The sequence below is a fragment of the Hoplias malabaricus genome, chromosome 2 (assembly GCF_029633855.1).
Source record: "Hoplias malabaricus isolate fHopMal1 chromosome 2, fHopMal1.hap1, whole genome shotgun sequence".
Lineage (NCBI taxonomy): Eukaryota > Metazoa > Chordata > Actinopteri > Characiformes > Erythrinidae > Hoplias > Hoplias malabaricus.
In genome coordinates, this window is record NC_089801.1 from 66,127,583 (window position 1) to 66,145,049 (window position 17,467).

The window sequence follows — 17,467 nt, forward strand, 5'->3', positions numbered from 1 at the left end:
CACATGCTGATGTCCCTTTTTTTATAGGCTCCTCAGTGTATGAAAACTCATGGCCTTGTGCGTAATGCTAATGAGTCGTCAGGTCATTTTTATGAGCACTGAAATACAAATATGCAAATATGGCTCATATAGAACCATGCAATTGAACTGGGGTTATTTTACCTCAGTTCAAACCCCAGTACCCCTTCAAATCAACTCCGAGGCAGTCTCAGGGTGGGCGTGAGATGGAACACGAGGAAGATCACTGTGGAGATCAGAGTTATTACAGTTCACACAATATTACACATTACCACCAAGTTCAATTTGGAGAAATGGAGGTCACTGAGCTGAAACATCCCACTCATATTCTGGGTAATTCTATTCGGACCACAGTGAACCCGACATATGCTAGGGCTGTGGAGCGAGACGCTCCCTGATGGTCATCCTCCAGGCATATGAGAGCGGAGGGAGATGATGTGTGTGTGTGTTCTGTTCAGCATACATAATCTAGTCAAAATTGAATATATTGCTTGGTTATTAAATTGCATTTTTATCAAATCAACAAACTATTAGTTTCAGATGATGATTCTGAGGCAGTTTTCTAGAGCATATTAAATCCAAACTATTTCTTTCTGTCTCTCTTCATCAGTCAGAAGCTGAGCTTCAAGGACCGGGTGAGGATGGCCAGTCCTCGTGGTCAGAGCATTAAAGGCAGACAGACCTCTGTGACGGACCGGCGCTCTCCTGGAGCTGAGATCAACACCGATGCGTCCAGCCCGGCCAAGGTCCAGAAGAGCTGGAGCTTTAACGACCGTACTCGCTTCAGACCCTCCCTCCGGCTTAAGAGCCAATCACGCTCTACTACTGATGGTGAGGCCTCTCCTGATTGGCTGCCTGGGTTGAGTTGTTGCGTTATTATCCAGGAGTTTTTAAAGGGAGTGTTTTTAAGGATCGTATCTCAGGCAGGGTGTGTTTAGCCGTTTGGAGTCTTGGCTCCTCCCCCTGAGAAGGCGTGGTACAGAGGTTTGGAAGTTAGACTGAAGGAGTTTCATGTCTATGACTAATTATCCAGCAGTTGATACGAGCGATACGAGATGCTTGAATAAATTATTCTTTGGGATTTTACTCTCCTTCACTAACTATTGGTGGTTTTCCACTGCATGGGTCTGGCTCTACACGACTCGACTTGGCTTGGCACACATAAAGCTTGTCGCTTTTCCGCTGACACAGCTCCCCCTGCAAAAAGGAGCCGATGACATCACAAAACCCAATCTCTAACAGGAATCAGCTTTGAAAACCACAACAACGGCAGCTGTAAAGTCAGGCGCTGTTTAGTCTTCGTGTATTCACGTGTTGTTGTTTTTTGGACTGAACACGTCTCCATGCCCTAGTTCTCACAGATCAGTTTTACTTGAAGCATGTTCAGCTTTCGTTGGATATGTTCATCGGCCATCGGCCCAAGGAGCATATAAACCTCTTTAAAACACCTCGCCGTTGTGAGTCAGATTAAAATATATGTGAAAGCTGCTATAATCTAAGATATTACAAGCGGCGGTTTGTGATGGATTTGAATGAGCTCTGCAATTCGTGATGATTGACATGCCTCTGGCCAGTCAGCGCTCTGCAGGGTTTACACGTCACCCTTTAGTACCTACTCGGCACGGTTGGAACCCAGAGCGAGCTGGGACTGAAAACTTACCTGGTTCTAGGGACCAGGACCAGATTTGGCCAGTGGAAAAGCAAAAGAGTCGTGCTGAGGCGAGTAGAGTCATGTAGGTTCCATGCAATGGAAAAGTGCCATATGTTTAATTTAAGCAGAAGCTCTCTGTTCAGTGCTGCTCAGATGACTCTGAACCACAGTCAGAAATCATTTACACACAGCACAAAGGACACAGCACAGTTTCTGCTGTTAAGTCAAAGTAAAAGTTGATGGTGAGGAAGAGTCGACTCCCTAACAATCACTTTTTCAAACTTCATTGCTGTGACAACACCAAACAGACAGAGCAGGTTACTGTTTTTATTTCCTTGTGAGTTAATTATGTGAGTAAATAATGAGTCATTTATTAGTCTTACACCTTTACACCATTTAGCTTTTATTCACAGACAAAGTGCAAAACATTTCATTAATGAAAAAAAATGTGAGGAACATACAGCAATGTTTTTAAAATTAGTTTTTTTAAATACAATCCTTGTCTGAGTATTTACTGATGAAACTTTCTTTATTGAGCTTTTCTCAGTCTCTCTGGGGCTGAAAGTGTAGTGAATTTAGTAACAAAGATCTGAGCTTTATCAGCAAAAGTATGTGTATGTTATAAAATCATTATGGCTTAATTACTACACAGTAACAAACCATTTATTGAGGTGTTCTTATTGTAATATTCTGCATGTGGTGGTAGTCTTATGTGATGATATGGACAGAAAGCTAAAATCTACTGACTACCTTTGTAATTGTGGCCTGGTGTTTGCTGTAGAACATCTGCCAACTGCTACACTTTGTTCTGGTTAAAATGGTCAGGACAGCTGTTATTACAGGTGACCCTTCATTATGGCTGCAGTTCCGTCTGTCTGTGGTGTATAAGCCACAAACGGAACTCAGTAAATGATCGGTTATTGTGAAGAGCTAATGTTTTAGGTTACTTTCATCAAGGTGAAGTCCAAAACGACCCCCCATTGTACAATAGCTGATTTTCTAATGGCAGCTTTAATAGAACTGTGGATTCATGGCCTAATAGTGTAAAAGACATATGTTTAATGTAAATGGGTTTTTGCAGTACATGGATTTTTCTCAGTGGCAAAATTAACCCCCGATATTCAGTAACAGTGAGGATGACGATGATGCTGATGAGGGTTTTTGATGCTAGCAATGTGTCCTTAAGGACAGATGGTTCTGAATGGTCTCTACAGGTGTCCCGACGAGACCGAGCCTACACTTCCCATTCATTGCTTTATTCTCAGGGGCACCGTCAAAACAGAGAGAGAGGGTGTCCACTTAAACAGCAAGAACTAAAAACAATTATTTCATTAAAGGTTAACAACATTTTAGCCTTTGCAGTTCTGTTAGGGTTAGGGTTAGGCAGTGGTGGCTGCTGCCTAATCTATCAGGTGCGCCAATGGTTGTGATGATGGCTAAAGTGACTTGTTCAATGGGTAAATTAAGAGCTATAGCCAGCTATAGACTGCCATGTAAAATTGAGGAGTTTTACTTTTCTGGTCACCTCATAGAAATACCAGCAGTAACTACTAGATAAAGCTTTCTCACCTCATAAAAATTTCACTTTGCCTAGTATTATGTCTGTTATACTGTGTGAATAGCTGTGTCCAGGTTAGTTTACCTCTGCATTAACCAAACAATCTACTGTGGTCATAAACAATTAAACTGTCATTTAGTCACCCTTACGAAGTGAAAAACATCAGAATTATCATTACTCATAAAATTGTAATTTTTTTCTCTCTCAAAATAATTTGATTCAGTTTACATTTTATATTAGGTGCAGGAGATTAATGAGTATTGTGAAGTTAATGGTAGCCACACTGACCATATCACAAGCTGATCCAATATAGAGGCTTTGAATGAGAGAGAAAAAATTGGTGGTGCATCACGGCATTGTCCTAATAAATGAACTACACATGGAAGTAGGGTTCTTTTAAAGTTTTGGGTGCAGGTACAAGGCTGAATTTCTGTTTGCTGTTTTGGTGTCAGAAATGCACATGTATCTCCATGGAAACTGAGCTATATTTTGTACACATTGTATGAATCCTGGAGAATTTTGAATTTTGGAGATAACTCAGCAGACTAAGCCTGTCGTATTTGACACCAGGCTTTTCCCCCAAAATCTCATGCACCATATCAGGAGATCACGCACATTTCTTGTGAATATTTTCCAAACGTGCTCTGACCTGCTGCAGAAGTCCAAATGAGTCCCAACAAATTCACATTTTTGCAGGTAGTTCCCATAAATCAGGCCATATGTTAATGGATTCAATCAGAAATGTGTAGCATGGAATGGTGGTGGGGTCAGTGAGGCATGGCTCTGTTAAATGACCCCTGATGTGGTGTCAGTTTATTATTCCCTTTATTCCAGCATCTCTCCTGCTATAGGGCAGGGTCAAGTTTGTTTTTATACACTGTCAGGACTCTATATATATTGTAGTTTTGCTCACCAGACAAAACACAATCTTAATAACAGCCTCAGTCCAGTGTCTTAAGATCGTAGCCCATTTTCCTTCTCCAGTCTACCCTCCTCCAAATGTTACACAGTGAAGTTTCTGCAGTGCTAAGCTCAGAGTAGAAAATACACAGTCTCTATTTTCCCTATTACAGGTCAGCGATATTTGGCATTAAGCATGATGAGCTAAAGCTCATGTGCCGCTGCTCCAGGATGTCTCTTTACATTACATACTTTTCTATAAAATTTTACTAGCTGTGTGTTCACAGGTGTGAACAGGTGTCCACAGTGGCTCCACTTTAAAGAAGCTGAATTCACTTATTACAAGGAGTCTCAATCAATAATCTAGGGCCAGGGTCTTATAAAATAATGGTGAGTTCCTATAAAAAAAGGTCAATCACTGCAACTTTGCTCCAGTGCAAGTACGAAGCCATGGCTTTAACCCAGAGGAAATGCCAGGTCAGACTGCAAGATCTGTGTTTGTTATTGTTAACACTATTAAAGCTTATGAAAAATGAAATTGGTTCCTGAGGTCTGTAGCGGTTCAGTTTAAGCTGTAGGTCTATATCCTCTCTGGGACCTGTGATTACTATCGATTTCCAGATCCACAGGATGTGTTATATTTTTAAAATGCTGCCCTGGTATTGTGGACATCCCACACAAACCCTCCACTGTCCCCTAATGACCTGCTCTGAAAGTCGCTTCTAATCGGTGGGCACAGAGGACATTACAATAGTGCGAAAGAAGTGTTTTTACCGTGCTGCCTGGGACCTTCTGGAGCGGCTGCTTGAAGTGACCTTGCTCAATGGCAGCTGTCAACAAGAAGGATATAAACCCTGTATTGGGCTGTGATCCAGGACTTGAAGCATCCAACATCACAACATGACCTCACTCAAACTCCGGTGTCTGCATGCCATCAAAATCTCACAGCAATGTTCCAATATATCCATTAAAGCATTCATAGATAGAAAGAAGCTTTTACTGCTACAAATGGAGCACACCTCACTGTTGAAGTAATGTAGTTACGTCTATAGCAATTGATAATCATTTGGAATAGCTCTGGGTGACTGACTATGTGCTTTTATTTAATGATAGAAATATAAGCATCTCTGGATTCAGAATTGAATAGTAACTATTAGCGATATGCGTTCATTAACTTTTTTAGATCGGGTTGTAATAACAACATGGGGCTATTTGCCTTCATTCTCTGATTTGAAACATTAACATTATAGGTGTTTAGTTTCCCACATTTTCTACCGTCTCTTTCCATTCAGTTCAGCTCATTCTCCCAATACAGCTTCATTATTATTATCTTTTTCATCCCATTTTATGTTTGGCCTGTAATAACTATGTAGTTAGAAGTTAACAATGCCTGTAACAATGATGTAATAGCTGGTGATGTGCTGTTACAGAAATATTGTGAAAGCATAACTTGTATAAATCATTGTATAAAACTTGTATAACTTGTATAAAACATTTGTATAGCATAAATTACTATAGCATGCATTGTTACCGTGTAATTACATTGTAATAGAGACTCTCAAAGTACATTGAAGATAAGATCTACTGATGCAATCCATCTGTAACAGCAAACCAGTAGCCTTAGCATACATTGGTACTGTGTTATTAGATTATTATATAGCCACTTGATATAAAGTGATGATAGGCCGTGCTGTAATCATCTGTAATTGCAAATTCACCATCAGTAGTTACATTGCTATTGTGTGCATTGTTACTATATAATTACATTGTTACTGAGAAATTCACTGTGCAAAGATGGTAAACCCTACTATTTAAATCTATCTGTAACTGCAAATTCATCACCCTTAGTTATATTGGTATTACATGCATTGTTATTCTGCAATTACATTGTTATAGACACACTCAGTTTAAGGTGGGACAGTTTTTTTTATTTTTTACCAAGTGATGTAGTAGACGATAGCATTTAACAGTAATCTGAGCTCACTTGTATGAGTGAATGATTGGAAGGTTAAATGAGTTTGACGCTATGAGAGATCTGAGGTGTGTGTGTGTGTGTGTGTGTGTGTGTGAGAAGCAGGTGAGTCCAATACAGGAGCAGAGGAAGCTTTCGATGAGAAATGCTGTCACTGTGAGATTTCTGCCGAGGATCTGCAACCAGCCGTGAAATCGGTCATCCGAGCGGTCAGGTAAACTGTGACAACTTCACATGCACATTTTGATTGAAGCCTTAGTGGCTGAGGTTTGTCGTGAGGTCACTTTGCTACGTTTTCGATCTAATTATGTAATTACACTGTTATTATATAATAATAACAAAGCAAGGCATGAAATAAATTACATTAACGGCTGATTTGTATTCTGAATTGGTCTGACTCTCTACACTCAGCTCTTGTCTGTTGGTTTTGATGTCACAACAAAGTGATGTAACAGTTGTTTTGTATTTTTGTAAACCAAGATTAGTCGTGGCTGTATTGAGGAGGTTAGGAGTTAATTATAGGGAAATAAAATAAGGGAAAACACATTAACAGTAAAGCGCTGGAAACTATATTTTAGAGTTTGTAGGTTCTCTGCAGTGTCAGTACTGAATTTTCTGACAGTGGATGTTTTACTGACCTCCAGAGAACACTGCTGCTCAGAAATGCTGTGTTCAAAGTTCCACTGGTTCTCCAAACATATATATAGCTCTTAGGATTTTGTATTCAGTGTATATCGATAGACCTCTATGCAAGCCCCTCCAGCTTTTATCTGTGGGCTTTAGAAGAAGCTGTAGGGTGTTGGTGTGTGTGTGTGTGTGTGTGTGTGTGAGAGAGAGAGAGACAGAGAGAGAGAGAGAGAGAGAGAAAGAAAGGCAATATAAAGATCTCCAGCATTGCCTGAGGTTTCTCCGTGTAGCAGATCTGCAGTTTGTTGCTTGCGATTACGTACAATTATATTTTTAATGAAAGTCATACAGTTTGACTCAGATTTAAATTAAAATATCGTAATGTTTATATATACATACCTAATTTATTTATTTTTATTATTATATTATGTTATTATTCTTATTTTATTTATTTATTTATCTATCTATCTATCTATCTTATTTTCAATGCCTGAGTTCATTGGTCGTTACTGCCACCTACAGACTCAAATATCAAAGTACGCCTGTCGTTATATTTTCATGTCAAATTTGTGTCAAGCTCCAACTCAGAAACATATCATCATTATATGTAGTAAATGTGTAGCTACATATATGTAACAATAGTGTAATTACACATACAGGTGGCTTACAGTAGCACATTCATTCATTCATTCATTCATTATCTGTAACCACTTATCCAGTTCAGGGTCGCGGTGGGTCCAGAGCCTAGCTGGAATCATTGGGCGCCAGGCGGGAACACACACTGGACTCTCTCCCAAAACTGTTCAATGCAAAGACAGAGCCAAAAGGCTTGAGAATGGTTTACATTTACTGCTCCAACAGGTTTGGATTTACATAAATTTACTACTAATTTTGGGAGTGACAAAAAATCTTATTACATATTTCCTACAATGTTCTCTCCAACTACATGATGATACCATTCTTCTTCAGAAATATTCACAGTCAACTCTTTCTCTTATTTTTGTTTAACATCAAATGTTGTATCACATTATCTTTCCATTAGCTGCCGATACAGTGCAGATATTATTCTATATTTTTTCGAATTATAAACATCTATTATGACCCTATTATACCATTTTTGTCTAAATTTACTCTGGGCTTTACTTCAGTATTACATTTATACATTTAATTACACAAGAGTATAATCATTTACAACATGTAAATATATGTAAATACAACAGTAATGGCAGAAATTTTGCTATAATTATTAACAGTAAATACATCATCAGGAGCTGCAGTTTCAGTGTATTTGTTATTATTATATAAGTACACAGTTATTACAAAATCTGTATTTACGACATTTTGGACATTTTTTGTGGGTTTGATTTCCGCTTTGACTGACTGTCTGTGAGGAGTGTGGTGTGTTCTCCCTGTGTCTGCGTGGATTTCCTCCGGGTGACTGTCTGTGATGAGTTTGGTGTGTTCTTCCTGTGTCCACGTGGGTTTCCTCCGGGTGACTGTCTGTGAGGAGTGTGGTGTGTTCTCCCTGTGTCCATGTGGGTTTCCTCCGGGTGCTCCAGTTTCCTCCCACGTTCCAAAAACACCCGTTGGTAGGTGGATTGGCGACTCAAAAGTGTCCGTAGGTGTGAGTGAGTGTGTGTGTTGCCCTGTGAAGGACTGGCGCCCCCTCCAGGGTGTATTCCCGCCTTGCGCCCAATGATTCCAGGTAGGCTCTGGACCCACCGTGACCCTGAACTGGATAAGTGCTTACAGATAATGAATGAATAAATGTCAATACTACTTTTAACTACTTTCAACGTATGTAGTTAAACCGAAACCACAAGCAGTTATTATTTCAAATTACTGAAAAAACAAACATTCAAAACATAATCCATTTGAGGAAACTAATTACTTCAAATAATTAGAGTAAACTTAACTTACTAGGGTTTACAGTGTATGTCCTTGTCACACCTTGACACTTTCTGGTTTGTTTTCCTCTTCCATGTGGCTGTCTGTTTGTTGTCATTCCTAGCTCCGCCCTCGTTTCACTCTTACCTCCGCCTCTTTTGTCATCGTTTCCCTTGTTATCCGTGTCAGGTGTGTCTAGTTAGTTCATGTATTTAAGCCCTCTTCCCTCACTTCCTGGTATCGGTCATTTTGAGTTTGTTCATCTCTTTGTTTGTTTCATGGTTTCATTGTGTTTGTTTCACGCTCACGTTTCTTCGTAGTGTTTCTCGTTTGTGTTTTGTAAGGTGTGATCTCTAGCTTGCCCTGTTTCCTGCTCGTTAATGTTATTTCGTGTTTCTCGTCTAGTTCGTTTGTTTTGTTATTTCTTTATTAAAATTCCGTGTTGTAGCGAGTGTGTCCGCCTCCCTGAATCTACTTATCACACCACCCTGACAGAATGACCGATCAAAAGATGGACACAGCTAACACGGACTACCCCTTTAGGAGAGGTGTAATTCGCCGGACTCCTTTCCCCAGAGATCCCGTGGAGGAGGCGTTAAGGGCGGCTTCGGAGTGGAGTCAACGGCTGCAGCTCATCTCCGGTGCGGTTCATTTCCCACAAACAGAAGACTCGATTCATGAATCGAGTGATTCCTCCAGCGGGAATCGACGGAGCCGGAGGAGAGAACAGGCTGTAAACCCAGCTCCAGATAATTACCCCCTCAGGTCCGGGGAGATTTTTGGGGGGGCGTTATATACAAGGGCTGTTAGCCTCAGATCACAGGACATGGGAAATGAGGCTAACAGGGGCGCATCTCCGGAGGACCTAAGTTTAAAGTCCCTCGAGAGTGCGCCCAAACCCGTTAAATCCAAAACGCGTGCTCGGCGAGCAGCACGAGCACCTGCATTGCTGGGCGTGTCAACTCCGGTTCCTGTAAGAGCGGCACTTCCGGTAGCGCCTCTCTCCGTGCCCGCGGCACCTTCGGCCGCACCTGTCTTCGTGCCCGCGGCACCTCCGGCCGCACCTGTCTCCCTGAGCGCGGTGCCTACGGCCGCGCCTGTCTCCATGAGAGCAATGCCTACGGCCGCGCCTGTCTCCATGAGCGCGGTGCCTCCGGCCGCGCCTCTCTCCATGGATGACGTCGCAGATTCTTCTGCCTCCGTGGACGTCGTCGATAGGACACCAGTTCCCAAGCACCGCTCTGCGTCCACTCCTGACATTCAGGAGAAGCTTACAGGCCTCATGGCACTCCTGGAGCTCTCCTTGAAGGCGGCGCGCGCCTCTCCTGTCTTCATGAGAGCGACGCCCGCCTCTTCTGTTTCCGTGGACGACGTCGCAGATTCCTCTGCCTTCGTGGACGTCGTCGCACATCCTCCTGACTCCTTGGATGACGTCGTCGCAGTTCCGTCTGCCTCCGTGGACGATGTCGTCGCAGTTCCGTCTGCCTCCGTGGACGTCGTCGCAGTTCCGTCTGCCTCCGTGGACGTCGTCGCAGTTCCGTCTGCCTCCGTGTACGTCGTCGCAGTTCCGTCTGCCTCCGTGGACGTCGTCGCAGTTCCGTCTGCCTCCGTGGACGTCGTCGCAGTTCCGTCTGCCTCCGTGGACGTCGGCGCAGTTCCGCCTGCCTCCTCGGACGTCACTGCAGGTTCCCCTGTCTCCGTGGACGTCGTCGCAGGGTCTCCAGTCTCCGTGAGTACGGCTCCCTCAGCTGCCCCTATCTCCGAGACTGTGGCCACGGCCGTTTCTACCCCTGAGACTGTGGCATCGGCCGTTTCTACTCCAGTGACTTTGGCTAAGGCCGTTTCTAAGCCAGTGACTGTGGCTCCGGCCGTTTCTAAGACTGTGACTGTGGCTCCGGCCGCTTCTAAGCCAGTGACTGTGGCTCCGGCCGTTTCTAAGCCTGTGACTGTGGCTCCGGCCCCAAGGACTTCAGGGTCAATTCCCAGAACTGTACCCAGGCTGGCACCTTGGACAGTCTCACAGACACATGCCAGTCCTGGGTACCACCCAGTTGTTTTCGTTCCTGTTTCTGTTCCTGTTCTGGTTCCTGTCTCTGTCCTTGTCCCTGTGCCTTTGTCTGTTTTTGTTTCTGTTCCGGTCCCTGTCACCGTGTTCGTCTCAGTCCTTGTTAATGTCATGGTCCCTGTTCCCTTGCCTCATGTCCAGTTCCCAGTTAAACCCTTTGTCCAGTCTCATGTCAAATTCCCTGTTAGTCTTCTTCAGTCCTCTGTCCAGTCACGTGTATCTGCTCCTGTTTTGTCTCAGCCCAAGGTCCAGTCACGTGTGTTTTCTCCTGCCTATTCTCCGTCTCTTCTCTCTAGTCCTGTCCGATGTCCGTTTAAAGTCTAGTTCCTTGTTCCCTTTTTCCATTCTGAGTCTTTTCTAGTTTGTCTTGTTTCTTCTGGCCCCCTCCTGCGCCAGCTCCTGGAGAGTCTCGTTTTTCGCGCTCCGGGAGTTGCGCGTCTTGGGGGGGGCGTCTGTCACACCTTGACACTTTCTGGTTTGTTTTCCTCTTCCATGTGGCTGTCTGTTTGTTGTCATTCCTAGCTCCGCCCTCGTTTCACTCTTACCTCCGCCTCTTTTGTCATCGTTTCTCTTGTTATCCATGACAGGTGTGTCTAGTTAGTTCATGTATTTAAGCCCTCTTCCCTCACTTCCTGGTATCGGTCATTTTGAGTTTGTTCATCTCTTTGTTTGTTTCATGGTTTCATTGTGTTTGTTTCACGCTCACGTTTCTTCGTAGTGTTTCTCGTTTGTGTTTTGTAAGGTGTGATCTCTAGCTTGCCCTGTTTCCTGCTCGTTAATGTTATTTCGTGTTTCTCGTCTAGTTCGTTTGTTTTGTTATTTCTTTATTAAAATTCCGTGTTGTAGCGAGTGTGTCCGCCTCCCTGAATCTACTCATCACACCACCCTGACAGTCCTATTTCTTCATGTCTAAGGATTATGAAGTTCCACGTGGCAAAGAAGAAGTTTAAGGAGACCTTGCGCCCATATGATGTGAAGGATGTGATTGAGCAGTACTCAGCTGGACATCTGGACATGCTGTGTCGCATTAAAAGCCTCCAGACCAGGTACTGCAAGCTTCATCTGTCAATAAAACAGACCCATATATATAGAAGATATATGTGTATAGATACAATATAACTATGATAACATTTCTTGTTATTTATCATTTATTTATCTGTTAAATCATTTCTATTTTAATGATAATTGCTTATCATTGCTTATCATCTGTGCTTGTCAGGGTGGATCAGATTCTGGGGAAGGGGCAGGTTCCAATGGATAAGAAGCTGAGGGAGAAGATGCTGGCGGATGGAGATCTGCTGGAAGATGTTAGCATGCTGGGCAGAGTGTGTAAGGTGGAGAGGCAGGTGAGTGGAACCATTGTCTCAAACATGATTTGGTTATCAGGGAAATTCAAAAGCTGCCTCCTGAGGCGCTGACCCTTGAGACAGCACAGGCAGGAAGGTATCGAGGTCATTACTTTCAGACTCTTACCTTGGATATCTAGGTAGCAGACCTGGTGGGTAACTCAGTAATTACTCTTTGCTTCAGGCTGTAAGCTCTGTCCATGTCTCCTGTGCAGGTCCAGTCCATTGAATCCAAGCTGGACTCCTTGTTGGATATCTACCGGCAGGTCTTGCGGAAGGGCTCCTCCACTGCTATCAACCTCTCTTCCCTCCCGCTGTTCGAGCTGGAGCAGACGGCCGACTGCCAGAGCTCTTCCTTCGGCAGGGACTTCGGCCGCTCCAGCAGCTCCCACCTGCCCCGAGGTCTCCAGCTCATCCTGACCCAGAACGAGCTCAACCTCAACAACTCTTCTGGATCTCCTCCTGGTGGAAGCATCCCAAATTCCGCACCACCTTTTTGCCCTTCCCCTCTCCATCCTCCACCTACTCCCACTCCTGATGCTCCACCCATTGGTGGCAGTCCACCTCACAACCTCTTGCCCAACAACATCCACCCTAGCGGGATGCATCTTCCCAATATTGGCCTGCTCCCTCGACCTGCACCTCCCTTGTCATCGGCATCTGCCAGGCTTCAGTTGCCGCTGTTGACCCCCAACAGCAGCTCCAGCCCACCTCTCTCCAGCCCACCCAATGACTATCCTCCTTCGTATATAGCCAGCCCCCAGCCGGATTTGGCCCTCGGAGAGCCAGCGTTGGGCAGACTGCAGCAGAAAAGTAGACCCAGTGCCAAGGAAGATGCCTCGTGGAGGAGACAAATGAGCCTGGAGATGGAGATGTACCCCTTGGCTGCTCTTTCTCCAGGCAATGGGGATCAATCACCAGAGAAGTCCCACTCAGTCCAGGACCTGGTGGACGCTACAGAAGTGGATGGACAAGGGAGTCTTTCAGCCAGCAGCAGCCAGGATTCTGGAGGGGGCTGGGGAGAAGCTGACCTCTTCATCGGCGACAATGACATAGAGAACTCGCTGCAGACGCGCTCGGGGTTCAACTACCTGTCCCAGCCTCCAGCTGACGTTACATACTCCTCAGAGCTCCTGAGGACCACAGCAGCAGGAGAGAACCTAAGCCTGACCAGCACGGCCAGCACTGAGCCCTTCAGTATGTCGCACGTCCGACTAAAATGACTTGACAGACTCAAGTGAAGTCAGAAATGCTAATGCAGCTAATGGTGAATGAAAGCATCTGCTCAGCAGTTAGCATCATGCTACACTGAAAAAAGCTCCTGAGTTTGATTTGAGATGATGTGCAGATCTGTGCAAGGATCAGAGATCACCCTATTGTTTTTAGAGGTTGCCTTTATTACAGCTTCCATTTAGCTTCCAGTATTTCACAGCAGTCTGCGGGGCTAATATTTCACACCTCCGATGATCAGTCTTAGATTTTTGGCATTTACTGTCTCTCCAGCTCCACAATCAGCGATTATCAGGTCTGGGCTCTCAAGTGGCCAGTCCATTGCTCAGAGAAAATAAACCGTTTACATGGTTTAATTCAGATTTTCCCATTTGTTTTAATCAGTAACAGCTACTTGACCAACTCCTAATGCTTTCTGACCCATTTTGTTATCTCATCAGATAAAACAGAGAAAACAGAAACACCGTAGATTGTCTCCGATCTGGATCAAGAGTGGCACTAGATTTTGTTGTGTTTCTCCAGGATAAAATAACTTCAAGTACTGTGTCTCTAATGTGGACTGATCTACCAGGTTTACATGCACAGCTAATTCACCCATGAACACACCCAGTGTTAAATCAACACTGTTAGTGTAATAATTTAGCACTCTTAGCATTACGTTAACACTAATAGTGTTGATTTAACACGGGAGAACTTGCTGTGTGGTTGGATTCATCTCCTCAGATGTCTCCGGAACATTATTTTTTAAACTATTAACTTAACAGTGGTCTCTGACTGCAGTACTGCATACATAATTCAGGGCTAAGGTCCTTGATTTTTCAGCCTAGCGTCATGACAGATGTAAGCTTTCTTTCACTGTTAGCCATGTTAGCATGTCTGCTTAAGCAACACATTTTAATGAATGATGCAAAGCTTGATATGTAAGCTTTGTCTTATTTTGAAGTATTTTATTTTGGAAAAAATGAGATGTGGTTGGGTTGGGTGGGAGGGGGGGGGGTGAATTGGGCAGGGGGCTGTAGTTTCAGTTTTTAAATTTGTTCCATTTTTGAAAAAAAAAATTTCAACTGTTTAGTGGTAATTAACTTTAAAGAATTGAAAGTATTTTGATGGCACTTCTTAGGAGTCCTGTATGTATGATACAAAATAATATATTAAATAAATACCATCATATATAATAATGTTATATAATTTTACAATATATATATATATTTATATATACATATAATGCATGGCCTAAGCCTGAGTTATAAGGTCCTAAGTAGTTATAAATACATGTATATCACAGTTTAAAACTGGAGTGTAAGGCTTCATTAATTCAGACTTTGTAATGCATTATAATAGTGACAAATTCACATTTATGTCTTTAACATAGAAATGATACACTGAACTACAAAATCCAGTCATATCATTCAGACTGTTTACAGTGTGGTTATAGGCAGCTATTGTAATGTTTTATGAAGTCTGACTTAATGAAATTCTATTCTCTTGCACGTTATGCATGTTATTGTATCTACTTAATTAGACTTTTGTCAGGTGTTATAAGGTGTTATTAGGGTTGGGTGGTAAAAAGATAATACCGTTTACCACGGTATTTAAAAATGTAGACGGTATCTCAAAATGAGGGTGGTATTTATGATGTGTGAGTGCTGTGTTAAATTTCTGTTCTCGGCCACTAGGAGGGGGTGCTGTGGGAGCTCTCTGACTGCTGATGTCACATTCTGAAAAAGGGTGGGGAAAAAACACAAGCCCAGTAGCCCACCGCAGCAGTGAGTTAAGCGCTGACTTTGGGTTAAAAGAGAGAGCAATGAAGCTGAAAACAGACAAAATACTCAGGAGACACTTCACATAGTGCTCATAGGTATGAGACTTTATCCTATGTGTGATTTGAGCCTCAGTTCGTTGGAATATCATCTGCTGTGGTGTAAACCACAAGTGCCTGGTAGCTGGCCAGTCGTGCTTCTAATTAGTGTAGAGCCTGTCTTATTTAGCTCATTTTGTTTTATTACTTTTCTGTTCCTCCAGCACCAGTCGCTGAAATTTGCTCTCTCAGAAACGTGTATCCTCAACACGTGTATCTGTGTGCACTCACAGGCTGTGCTGAGTAGAACTGCACAGTGCTGAAACACCCTTCATTCGACCCACACTCAGATATGAGGCTCATGCAGTCCCACTGTGCACCCCCCACCCAAGGGTAATACCATAATACCATGATGTTTAGAGACTGTATGACAGTATGAGAAATGGGGATACCGCCCACCCCTAGGTGTATGGGCTGAATTATAATACAGAAAGTGTCTGTAATATGCTATGAATGCAGGACTCATAGGAAGTGTTGTATTTCATACACTTGATCCACACATGAGGACATATCTCTGCATGCATCATGGTTTTCTCACCAAATCCATACACAGATGATTAAGAAGAGAAGCTGTAGATTCATAATCGAATGGGAATGATCAGACTCATTCAAAGATAGAAATAGTGTTAAATACAACAGCATGAATCACATGTTTCCAACCCTACAGAGATGCATCATGTAGTGATGATATTACTGTAGTCCAGGCCCTGGATCTCTGAGTTTGGCTTGATAAGTATTATACTGTACATATGAACCAGTTAATATCGGCATTGCATTTGAACTAGAACAGAATGTCCAGCCTCTGTGAGGTTCATCTGTATTTGTTTGTACCATGCAAACTTGAAAGACTTCTTCATAACATGTATCTCTGTTGAATGAAAATAGAGTGACAAGCTGTCGACTGTAAAAGTGAATATTGAGGCACCTTGGATGAATGGCATGTGTACCAGGATTTATGACCCATGGCATTGCCGGACATGATACAAAATGTCTACTAACGGTTCTAAAAAATGAGCTGTATCTATAGAGAATCTTTATGAATGTATTATAAGATTTTTCAAATGTGGCTGATATGTTCTAGTACACGTGGTGTTCATACAGGGTGTTACTATGAATTTCTGATAAAGGAACTTTTACAGTTTTCAACAACCAAAGGATGTAAAAGGGAGAGATACGAGGCTAGTGGTTTAAAATAATAGTAATAATAATAACAACTCAAACAATACAATTTTAATGTTTATTTTATTTACTTTTTGTTTACTTTAGGCAGAGTTGGGTCGCTTGGAGTAGTTTTGCTGTCTGTAATTAGAATAACGGATCTTTTTGGGTTTGTTTTTTTTTTTTTACAACTTTTAACTGTTCCATTACATCATGATGTTATTTTTTTCTTCAGATACAATAAGTGCCGGACACATTGATGGACGCCTTTGCTGCTCAACAATGTACAGTTTTGATAAAACCAATTAAATACTGAGTAGAGGATAGAATTCCATTTTTGTCTGGGCTTGCATTTTTTAATGTCAATCACAACCTTGTATCTATTTATTGGAGAAGGAAATCAACTTTTAATCTTAATCAGTGGAACAAAAATAGCAGGGAAAAAATAGAATTAAAGCAACACTAGGTAGTAATTCCATCCATTATCTGTAACCGCTTATCCAATTTAGGGTCGCGGGGGGTCCAGAGCCTACCTGGAATCATCGGGCGCAAGGCGGGAATACACCCTGGAGGGGACGCCAGTCCTTCACAGGGCAACACATACACACACACGGACACTTTCGAGTCGCCAATCCACCTGCAGCATGTGTTTTTGGACTGTGGGAGGAAACCGGAGCACCCGGAGGAAACCCACGCGGACACGGGGAGAACACACCAACTCCTCACAGACAGTCACCCGGAGCTGGAATCGAACCCACAACCTCCAGGCCCCTGGAGCTGTGTGACTGCGACACTACTTGCTGCGCCACCGTGCCACCCCGCTAGGTAGTAATTTCTCCTTAAAATTACAATTTCATAATCACTGTGATGCTCCACTGAGCTGTAATAGGGAAAATAGAGCCTCTGTTGTTGCTAATCTGGGTTCAGCACTGCAGAAACTGCACTATGAAACTTTTAGTGGAGGGTAAAAAACCACATCCTCATCTTTCACCATTCCACTTGACTTCAGGATGTAAAAGTTAATTAGCCATGTATTTGAAGTGTGTTGAAAGCAAGTCCCCAGCCTCCATTTTCCCTGTCAGTTAAGGGGATTATCTTTAATCTTTATGCCACAGTGGTTGGTGTAGTGTCATGTCCTTCCCCAAGTAGGGAATGAATCCTTGTCGTCTTTTGTTCGTGAGAGTGTATTGCCCCTCT

At 43.0% G+C, this 17,467-nt stretch overlaps 1 protein-coding gene across 2 annotated transcripts in view; it reads left to right on the plus strand.

The window, feature by feature from the left end:
- Positions 1 to 14,221, plus strand: part of kcnq5b (potassium voltage-gated channel, KQT-like subfamily, member 5b) — a 120,990-nt gene extending 106,769 nt beyond the window's left edge. Inside the window, exons 10-14 of one of the 2 annotated variants that reach the window (XM_066657706.1) lie at positions 629 to 849; positions 6,202 to 6,313; positions 11,593 to 11,724; positions 11,898 to 12,024; positions 12,240 to 14,221. In XM_066657706.1, coding sequence (XP_066513803.1) covers positions 629 to 849; positions 6,202 to 6,313; positions 11,593 to 11,724; positions 11,898 to 12,024; positions 12,240 to 13,247 — 1,600 coding nt within the window. In that variant the 3' untranslated portion in view covers positions 13,248 to 14,221. The remainder of the gene's footprint in view (positions 1 to 628; positions 850 to 6,201; positions 6,314 to 11,592; positions 11,725 to 11,897; positions 12,025 to 12,239) is intronic. The other variant, XM_066657713.1, reaches the window with a different exon arrangement.
- The last annotated feature ends 3,246 nt before the right edge of the window (positions 14,222 to 17,467 follow it).